The sequence below is a fragment of the Setaria viridis genome, chromosome 3, assembly GCF_005286985.2.
Source record: "Setaria viridis chromosome 3, Setaria_viridis_v4.0, whole genome shotgun sequence".
In the NCBI taxonomy this organism is placed as follows: Eukaryota; Viridiplantae; Streptophyta; class Magnoliopsida; order Poales; family Poaceae; genus Setaria; species Setaria viridis.
In genome coordinates this window covers 49,865,255-49,875,312 of record NC_048265.2, presented here as the reverse complement: position 1 = coordinate 49,875,312, position 10,058 = coordinate 49,865,255, and the positions used below count along the sequence as shown (strand labels likewise).

General features: G+C 46.6%; 2 protein-coding genes across 7 annotated transcripts; both read left to right on the top strand.

Moving 5' to 3' along the window:
• Window positions 1-539: 539 nt before the first annotated feature.
• LOC117850363 (short-chain dehydrogenase ptmH) lies at window positions 540-2,027 on the top strand. Its single transcript, XM_034732190.1, has one exon. It carries the CDS (start codon window positions 926-928, stop codon window positions 1,853-1,855), a length of 930 nt encoding a protein of 309 aa, XP_034588081.1. The 5' UTR covers window positions 540-925; the 3' UTR covers window positions 1,856-2,027.
• Window positions 2,028-4,335: 2,308 nt separating this feature from the next.
• LOC117849725 (CSC1-like protein RXW8) lies at window positions 4,336-9,559 on the top strand. 6 transcript variants are annotated; one of them, XM_034731380.2, is made up of 12 exons: window positions 4,336-4,427; window positions 4,660-4,728; window positions 5,548-5,898; window positions 6,028-6,174; window positions 6,430-6,493; window positions 6,585-6,794; window positions 7,099-7,290; window positions 7,379-7,677; window positions 7,812-8,091; window positions 8,222-8,497; window positions 8,582-8,815; window positions 8,930-9,559. In XM_034731380.2, the coding sequence occupies exons 3-12, from the start codon at window positions 5,618-5,620 to the stop codon at window positions 9,236-9,238; spliced, it is 2,292 nt and encodes a 763-aa protein (XP_034587271.1). In that variant the 5' UTR covers window positions 4,336-4,427; window positions 4,660-4,728; window positions 5,548-5,617; the 3' UTR covers window positions 9,239-9,559. The 6 variants fall into 6 exon arrangements, with proteins under 6 accessions (XP_034587271.1, XP_034587266.1, XP_034587270.1 ...); XM_034731375.2 differs by having other exon boundaries at window positions 4,337-4,427; window positions 5,539-5,898; XM_034731379.2 differs by having other exon boundaries at window positions 4,353-4,559.
• Window positions 9,560-10,058: the final 499 nt, after the last annotated feature.

The following is a 10,058-nucleotide window of genomic DNA, read 5'->3' as shown; positions in this document are numbered from 1 at the left end:
AATGAGCTTCTGCTGTGTTGCAAAATTCTAGTCTCTGACGAGATGTAGCGTCGTACAATAATACATGTGGTATTTGAAGATCAATTGTGTCGTCGGAATGTTTGACTGGACTTGTTCAGCAAAAATTTACAATGAAGCTTCTTTCTAATTTCCGATGATTTGTAGTACAGGTAGGTTTTACCAGAAAATGACTGAAACGATGAACAAGACGTTTGGTTTCTGCTTTTATCCATCTTTGTCTGATCCTTAGCAATCTCTGTCGTCGTTGTGCTAGTCCTGAATTATTGGGCTGCCTGCACATCAAGGAACAGTGATGGTCCAAGCAGCATGTCCATCTCTGGCTGCTTAGTACTGTTCTCTCTCTCTTTCTTTCTTTCTTTGTTTTTTTTTTAGAAAAAGAGACTGCTTTGCTAGCAAGTACTGGTTGCTGAACACTGATCCGACCGAGCAACAGTGGCAGGATCAAAGCACTTGTGCATGTGGGCATGCTCAATCTTGGACGGATGCCGCGTGCCGATTAGGTCACCAGCTCGATAGCCGACACCATGATTGCTTAAGCACCTCCGGTCCAACGTTGGGCTAGCTTGAGGTAGCTTTGCAGCCTTGGAAGGTCGCCGGATCCCAACGGCCGGCCGGCGCGGAAGATCGCCGGAGCAACAAGAAAAAAAAGGGTAACCACCAGGGACACCGGCCGGAGCCCACAAGACGACGGCGACATCAACACGATCACCAGTTAATCCGTAGTAGTGCTTAGTATATGCAGGCCTCCAAGGGAAAGGCGCCAAGAGTGATCGCATATCCCTCGTGCATATTCCCCGTCTGAATCCTCCTGACGGACATCCCAAACACAACATAAACAATGCACCAATCGTCTCTCGTTCACGCGTATATATTGGATGAACGCTCGATTCGACGATGCATGTAGATGCCGCAGCAGGCCATGGCCGTGGCGAACGACGACGCTGGTCCTACTGCTATCAATGATAAAGTCGTCGCCGGCGACGGCGAGGAGGCAAAGGAGCAGCAACCGGTGGTGCTGATCACGGGGTGCGCCAAGGGCGGCATCGGGTACGAGTACTGCCACGCCTTCTCCGCGCTGGGCTGCCGCGTGGTCGCCACCGACATCCCCGACCGCGTCCCCGACCTCGCGGGCGCGGCGGCGGCCACGGTGCTCCCCCTCGACGTGACCTCGGACGCGAGCGTGGCCAACGCCGTGCGGCGCGTGCTGTCCGAGCACGGGCGCATCGACGTGCTGGTGAACAACGCCGGGGTCGGGTGCACGGGCCCGCTGGCGGAGCTCCCCGCGGAGTCCGTCCGGCGCGCCATGGACGTGAACTTCCTTGGCCAGGTCCGGATGGTGTGCGCCGTGGCGCCGCACATGGTCGCCCGCCGCTCGGGGCGCGTGGTGAACGTGGGCAGCGTGGTGGGCACCGCCGCCACGCCGTGGGCGGCGCCCTACTGCGCGTCCAAGGCGGCCGTGCACGCGGCGACGGACGCGCTCCGCCTCGAGCTCCGGCCGTTCGGGGTCCACGTGGTGAAGGTGGTCCCCGGCGCCGTGCGGTCGTCGCTGGGCCACGCCAACGCGGTGGGGCTGGCCCGGCAGGGGCATTGGAGGATGTACGGGGAGTTCGCGGCGGCGATCGAGGAGCGAGCGGCGGCGTCGCAGGCGGGGAGGGCGACGGACGCGGGGGTGTTCGCGAGGCACGTGGCGAGGAGGGTGATGGGCGCGCGGCCGCCGAGGGAGATCGTGTACGGTCACATGACGATGCTGTTCGCCGCGCTGGCGGTGGCGCCCGGGTGGGCGCGCGACGCCTTCTTCACCAGGCGCTTCGGACTCAACAGGAAGATACACTGAGTGAGTGAGCAATGGCGGGTGGTGTTGTTTTTGGTTGGACTGGACGAGGACGACGACGAAGCGAATAAATTGGTCCGTGACGGCCCAAGTTTACTACTGTATCCTTGTCTTGGGGCCCATTCAGATTGAGTGGGCTGACAGAGATATATATACTACTGAACAAATCATCAAATTGGGCTCCAGCGCGTGCGGCCCACGACGAGCTCTGTGTACGGGCCTCCTAAAAACGAAACAAATTTTTGGGCAGCCTAGACACCTCGCATTTTCAGGGCCCAATAAATGGCGTACCACGATACATTTTCCTTGCTTAAACACCCTGTGCTGTGTCCTGCTGGGATTGGAGGAGTTCCGTTTTGAGCATTGTTCATGACGTTTGGAACAAAGAATGGAGCAAATTCTTTGCCTACCATTTGCATGCATGTGTCCTGGCCGGCCGGTGAGTCATGCAAATGGGTTCGACCATACACGCATGGATCATCAGTGCAAATGCATTGCAAGCTGGTCAGACTTGTTAATTGACGATCGCCTGTGCAGATGGCGACGTCTAACCACTCCATCATGCTGTATCACAGACACATAATTCACAGGTTACGCATGCTTGATTTGCAGGGAGCCGCCATATTATTTTCCAGGATTTAACAATTTTGTATATCATGAGTAAGTACTAGCAGGTCGTTTTAGCTTTTCTAAATATATTAATATATAGGAAATCTAAAATCTAAATGAAGCGAGCACGTGGTGTATACCGGAACGAGTCGCAGTGCGTGCTATCTAGACAGCAATCGCACGTGTCCACTGATATATTCTTGTTTTTTTCCTCATCCCGGCTGCAAATACATGCGGTGTACGTACAGTAGGAGTACAAATAAAGAAACGAGTGAATGGATAGCAGCGGAGAAGCGGTCGCTGCCTTTGCATTCCCAGAACTGCAAGACAAAATGTTCAGGTCGGCAATTTTACCTGCCGTAGATCCTTTTAAAAAAAAAAAGTCGCTGTCTAGTTTGGCCTGGTCGGTGCTGCATCTGCAAATTGCAAGACACACTAGTCAAAAAAGGAGATGATTGTTCTTTGCCAAGAATTAAAACGACGAGTGCCGGGGCTATCCGGCATGTTTTATTCCCAGAACTGCAAACACAAAATGTTCAGGAAACGACAAGCGTCGCGGATCACAAACCTTAAATCGGGGGATGTGAACCCAAAATTTGTCCATATCAAGATTAACGGCAGGCGACGAAAGAATCATATTCAACGCCTAAAAATTGGAAATGGCTGGGCTATAAAACATGAGGAAAAGGCTAGCACCATACAAGAACATTTCAAAAATGTGATGGGCCGACCAAATGACCGGCATCGGGATATTGATTGGGACAAGCTGCAGCTACCCATCCCTGATCTTAGCATGCTGGCCGAGCCGTTTTCGGAGGATGAGATAAAGAGGGCGGTATTTGAAGTTGCAAACACACAAAGCTCCTGGACCCGATAGGTTCACAGGGCAATTCTAATAATGCTAGCAACGTTGATAATATGGAAAGAGCGCAATTCCAGAATTTTTGAGCGACAAGAATCAACCAGCGACTTAGTTTTATCTTGCATTCAGGTAAATGAGTGGATAATGGTAGGAGCAAAACATCTGGCTACCTTGTTATGTAGAGCTTAGTTATGCTGTGGTATGTGCATAGATACATAGAGGCCCCTACAGTCACAGAGTGCGTGTAATCTTTGTACAGTTGTTTGTTTGTTTTTCCCCGTTGGGACCTCTCCTTTTTAATATAATCGCAGCTCTTCCGTTTCAAAGAAAAAGGGATGATCGATCGGTAGCTGCCAGTAATTACGTGCCATCTGCGGTACTTCTTCTTGGGCACGTACTACGCAAGGTAGATAATGACTGCCATTAGCTTCATGCGTAGTAAGCCTCGGGCTATTGTTTTCGTTCACACCTTGCCTTTACCAGCCGGCCAGGCCATTTCTCCTGGTTCATGATGACGTGCCCGAAAACAGCAAGGCAATCATCCAAATTCCAAAGCGAACAGAGTACTAATACTTATCTCTTACTCTAAATTCTTTTTTTTAACACTATCTTCTCTTACGCTAATTCAGACCGATTCTGTTGGCAAGATACCGGAGTACAACGGTATTCCAATCGCAACCGTTGGGGATGTTGAATCCAACGGTTGGTCCAGCGGTCGTCGCTGACCACACGAACGGACAACTGAACGAACAAAAGCCAAGCAAGAAGCCGCTGGACGCCTACGTGTCGGCAGCGTGGCGACCCGCGGGCGCTGCGCGTGGGGCCCGCGAACCAACCCGCGCCCACCACGTGCCCCGCCGCCGTCCTGCGCGACCCAGCCTCGTCATTTGCGTAAGCAGCAGAGCTCATTACCTACCTGTATCTAATTAATTAATTAATTAATTAATTAATCCCCGTTTCTTTTTTTTTTCTTAGAGGAGGAAAAGGGGAGAAAAAACAGCAGAGGGGGTGTTCAAACCAAACTGATTAACGCCTGCTGTCTGGCAGGAGGAGGAAGACGAAAAGCGAAGCCGCCCCCCGCCAGAACCCAGGGAGAGAGGCCAGGTTGGTTTGCTTCGGATTCCTCCTCCCAACTCCCCCACCACAAAGAACTCCCTCCCTCCCTCCCCGATTCCTCTATCTCTCTCCAATCCAGCCGCCTCCTCGCCATTGCCGCGCTCGCGCTCGCTCCTCAAGGTAGGAGGAGGCGTTTCTTCGCTTCAGATTGTTCTTTTTTTTTTCCTCTTCCGCCCCCCTTTCTCCGTCTGATTCTCGTGGATGCTTAATGCTGTGCTAGGCCTTTTCCCGGAATCGCCGCGGCGGTTGCTGCAACGGACACGGACGGCACGGACTTCGCCTTGGATAGGTAACTGAATTTTCTCCTTCTCCTTTACTACTACTACTACTCCGGGGCATTCGCTTGCCTCGCCGAATCCATCCTAGTAGCCCTTCCCCAGCGATAGGTGTTGCTAGTTCGCGCATTTGCTCGCCGCCGGTTGCCCCGACCCCTGCAACTTCTTTCCCCCTCTTCCTCTACTCTAGTTCAGTTCGTCGGAGGTAGGCCGCGCTTCCTGTTCTGTTTTTAATCTGTTGTTATGTTATTATTATTTCAAGCAGTCAGTATTTTTTCTTCTGGAAAAAAAATGTCTTGCGTAAATTGGGGCAATCAATGATTCTGCATCGCGTGCTTGCCTGCCCGGTATCGCTCATGCTCGCACGCAAGATTGTTCCACCAATCAATCGAATCCAATCCAATCCAATCCAATCGAATCGAATCTACCACTTGAGTAAAGTATAATCGTCTTGCCCCTCACCCATACATACATCCATCCATCTTACGACGTTGACGTTTCTCTCACATCATATAGTCCATCCTTCATGCCAGTACAAATCCACAACACCAAAAGGCCTGATTTTGGACACGTGAGCTTGGTCTAAACACACAGACCTAACCAACTTCAAGTTGAAATCTTAGCTTCTCAACTTGTACTCCACGAGTATAGTTTTTTTTTTAAAAAAAGAAGGACTATAGGTTTTCCGTTTTCCACAACAAGACATTGGCACTGCTTATGTTCTGCAGGCAGAGTATTATACTATTCTAGACCAAGAGTGCTCTGTTGGTGATGTACAATTGGATTTGTAAATTAGATGTCTTGATAACAATCTCTTCCTGCAGGAACTGCAGCTACCAAGGACTATGCTTCTCTACAGATGACATAAACCGTGTCAGCGTGTGACACGTTTGACACTGGGAGATGAAAATCAGCGCGCTTCTGACCTCCGCGGGCATCAACATCGGCCTCTGTGTGCTCTTCCTGTCGCTCTACTCTGTCCTCAGAAAACAGCCAGCAAATGTCAGGGTCTACTTTGGCCGCAGGATCGCTGAGGAGAATGAACGGCTCCGAGGGGCTTTTATCTTGGAGAGATTTGTCCCGTCGACCGGCTGGATTGTGAAAGCCCTGCAGTGCACTGAGGAAGAGATCTTGGCTGCTGCTGGGTTGGATGCTGTTGTTTTCAATAGAATTCTTGTATTCAGGTACGGTACGCAAAGCTTCCGTTTCACCTCCTCCTTGTTTCCTTTCTCCTCAAACATGCATGATCCTGCATGTGTTTAACCTCAGCAACCAAACTGGCAGACTGATATATTTATTTACGTGTTCTACAGCATACGCATCTTCTCCCTTGCTGCCGTTCTGTGCGTCTTTGGAATTCTTCCGCTCAACTATTTTGGACAAGATATCAAGCATGTTCGAATTCCTTCGGAATCACTGGATATATTTACAATTGGGAATGTGGAAGTGAGATCAAGATGGTAAGCCGAACAAAGTATTTTCAATTTTATTTTAACAAGTGATATCACCAATTGCTGAAATGTTGTGTTTTTGTATTATATGCTGTATTAAATCTTACTGGCATTTCAATAGTGTTTTCTGCCCTTGGCAATATTCTGTGTTGATTAATCTACCATGATTCTTCACTTCTTTAGACCTTGAGGAATGAGCATTGTACAATAGAGCAAAGTGCATGATTTGACTGATGTTCACTTTATATTCTGGTTTCATTGCAGGCTCTGGGTCCATTGTGTAGCCCTGTACATAATTTCTGGAGTAGCTTGTATTCTTCTATACATTGTAAGTTCGTTGCCCATTTGAATGGATGGGATGCTTTATCTCCTAGTAGCTGGAACGCTTCTTGATTATTTGTTTTTTTTCCCTAATTCAGGAGTACAAGCACATTGCCAGGTTGAGGCTCCTTCACCTTACAAGCGCAACACCAAATCCAAGCCACTTTACAGTCCTTGTTCGTGGAATACCAAAGACAGCTAAAGAGTCATGCAGTGATGTTGTTGACGATTTCTTCACAAAGTATCACTCATCTAGTTATCTCTTCCATCAAGTTGTTTACAAAGTTGGGAAAGTTCAGAAGATAATGGTACTTGATACTCAAACTCATTTCTCTTTTCCTAATGAAGAGCATTTACTATTCTGGGTGAAGTATAACATTGCAGTGTCTGTTGATTAAATTTTCTCATAGATGGATAATGATTATGGCAGATAATGTCAAATTCTACCTGTTGTAGGGCTTATGGCCATATTCCTTGTTATCTCTATTCTTTTATCTTTTGGAATGAATCTGTGAAAAAATGTCCTATTCCTTGAGTTGAATGTTTTTTAGTTATACATATTTGTATTTCACTTTGTGTGTTTGGTGTAACTTTAATCTTTAACTCTGACAGACTGGCGCAAAGAAGGCATATAAGAAGTTCAAACATTTCACCGATGAAACTGTCGATCAGGGATGCAGGTCCATTACTTATCGCTGTTGTCTCTGTGGAGCCTCTTCAAATTCTTTCAAGTTGTTGAACACTGAATGCGAGCAGAATAGGCGGAAACCTGACAATGAATCCAGCTTGAACTTAGATGATGAGGTTAAGCTTGCATACATTTGTTGTTTTGCTCAATTTATCAGTACTTTTGAATTTTAAATTAGTAATTACTATGTGTAACTGGATGCAGGAATGCACAGCTGCTTTTGTATTTTTCAAAACTCGGTATGCCGCACTTGTTGCATCAGAAATACTTCAAACAACTAACCCTATGAAATGGGTTGCTAATCTAGCTCCAGAACCAGAAGATGTCTATTGGTCCAATCTTTGGCTACCCTATAAGCAGCTCTGGGTTCGTCGTATAGCTACACTGCTAGGCTCTATTGTTTTCATGTTCTTATTTCTGGTACCGGTGACATTTATACAAGGATTATCTCAGCTAGAGCAGCTGCAGCAGAGGCTTCCTTTCCTAAGAGGAATATTAAAGAAGTGAGTTGGGCACACCTATTTACTGTGTAAAGGTCATCTTGATAGTGTTTGATGTATACTGTGATCTCATGTCGCTAGATGCTATTCATTTATCTGTCTCCAAACTGCACCTATTGACTGTTACCTATGTGCAGGAAATACTACATGACGCAGCTGGTAACTGGATACCTTCCCAGTGTCATACTGCAAATATTTCTGTACACTGTTGCACCAATTATGATGCTATTTTCTACATTGGAGGGTCCTACATCGCACAGTGAAAGGAAGAGGAGTGCATGCTGTAAAGTGCTGTACTTCACAATTTGGAACATATTCTTTGTTACTGTGTTATCTGGTACTGTCATAAGTCAACTGAGTGTGTTATCAAGCCCGAAGGATATTCCTATCCAGCTTGCTAGAGCTGTACCTGGACAGGTAATTCATATATAAGATTTTTATTAAGATACAGAAATTTTCTTGCATGTGGAAAGATACTATATTTGTTCTGTATTTAGTTTTCATCTAACACTTGCTCTGCTTTTCTGTGAATATAACTTTATTCCAGGCTACCTTCTTCATCACCTATGTCCTGACCTCAGGATGGGCGAGTTTATCATCTGAACTTATGCAGCTCTTTGGTCTGATATGGAACTTTATAAGGAAATATGTTCTGAGAATGAGAGAAGACACAGAATTTGTTCCCTCGTTTCCCTACCACACAGAAGTACCAAAAGTTCTGTTGTTTGGTCTATTGGGCTTCACATGCTCTGTGCTGGCTCCTCTGATATTACCTTTTCTGTTGGTATACTTTTTCCTTGGTTATGTTGTATACCGCAATCAGGTGAGATGCTTGAAAATTTATTTTCTTATTTACCTCAAATTTGTCCATATAGCATGCTAACGTACTGTTCGTGTTCATTTTCAGTTGCTCAATGTGTATCGAACAAGGTACGACACAGGTGGTTTGTATTGGCCAATTGCACACAACACAGTCATATTCTCTCTTGTGCTCACCCAGGTCATCGGCCTTGGTGTATTTGGTCTTAAAGAATCACCAGTAGCGGCAGGCTTCACCATACCTCTCATCATCCTTACTCTTTTATTTAACCAGTACTGCAGAAACCGGCTTCTTCCATTATTCAGGACTTTCCCTGCACAGGTAATATTAGTTCCTTAATATCATGTGGAGATGTATTTGGGTTTACTAGAGCATAGAAAATAATTGAGGGGCCAGAGTTCTTGTGATATTGACTGCTGCATTATGATTGTGCAGGATCTAATTGACATGGACAGGGAGGATGAACGGTCTGGAAGAATAGATGAAATTCACCACCGACTTCATTCTGCTTACTGCCAGTTCCCTGATACTGAAGATGTACCCTTGGAGAAAATTAAAATTATTGGTGGGGATGAAGAGCAAGGTTGTAGCTCAGGCGAGTCCACTGGCAAAGATACCTGCGTGGATCCCAAAATGGACCTGTCTCACCCAACATTAAAAGGACTCCCAGTTAGCCGTCTCCGGCATGCTGTGAGGTCGATTACTTTCCTCATCAGATTGCAGAAAAGAGGTTTATCTGAATAGAAAATTGGATAATAGTTAGCCGCTAACCCCTTCGCCTGTCCGTTCATATAAATGTACATACTACAGAGGCATACATAGTACAACATCAATCCCTGAGAAAAGAGGGTCAACATAGGAATCTATGAGAGCATCGTTATGGTGCTGAGCAATTTTGGTCTTTTTTAGTTAATGGATGAGCTGTGGCCCTGCATGTTAGTTGTTAGCTGGCAGATCCAGCTGTTGAAACCGTAGCCTTGCACATCGATGTAATGCTCAATGGTTTTCTTGTATGAGATTCATGATGCCAAAATGATCTAGAAATGGTACTGTTCCTCCTCTTCATTGGCCTCTTTGATTGAGCCTGGCTACTTTAGCAACTCTGTTAGCCTTCCAAGTTTCCATGCACCAATTATTTTGAAGTATCGAAGAACTACACTAATTGGTCTTTTGAGCTGTCGTAGCTGTAAACATCTTAGATTGGGACTGCTGTCAAATTTATGGTTGTCAAGAAGCATGTGCCATCATTTTTGTACTTTGTGGAGATTGCTAACGTTTAGCATTGAGCTGGTATCTGCATATCTGCAGCTGTTCGGAATCATATTCATGTACCAAACTTCACAGCCACCATCAGCCTAGTCATCAAGATCTCTCAGGGGATCATCTTTTGTTTGTCCTTCACAGAGATGTAGGGCTCACCGATTTGAGTGAATATTTGCTTTGTCTCTGCTGGTGTTCCTGTCCTTTTTATTCACAGTAAACTGCAATCTTTTTTACTGTTCCTTCCTTGAAAGGAAATAATCTTGCTGCTTCTGCCAGTGCATAGGACAAGCAAGGACCTGCC

What these genes read in the sequence shown, in the direction of transcription:
- LOC117850363 (XM_034732190.1), top strand. Translation starts at nt 926, where the DNA reads ATGCCGCAGCAGGCCATGGCCGTGGCGAACGACGACGCTGGTCCTACT.
- LOC117849725 (XM_034731380.2), top strand. Translation starts at nt 5,618, where the DNA reads ATGAAAATCAGCGCGCTTCTGACCTCCGCGGGCATCAACATCGGCCTC. An exon ending in AATAGAATTCTTGTATTCAG is followed by an intron (nt 5,899 to 6,027) that starts GTACGGTACGCA and finishes CGTGTTCTACAG; the next exon opens with CATACGCATCTTCTCCCTTG. An exon ending in TCAGGACTTTCCCTGCACAG is followed by an intron (nt 8,816 to 8,929) that starts GTAATATTAGTT and finishes ATGATTGTGCAG; the next exon opens with GATCTAATTGACATGGACAG.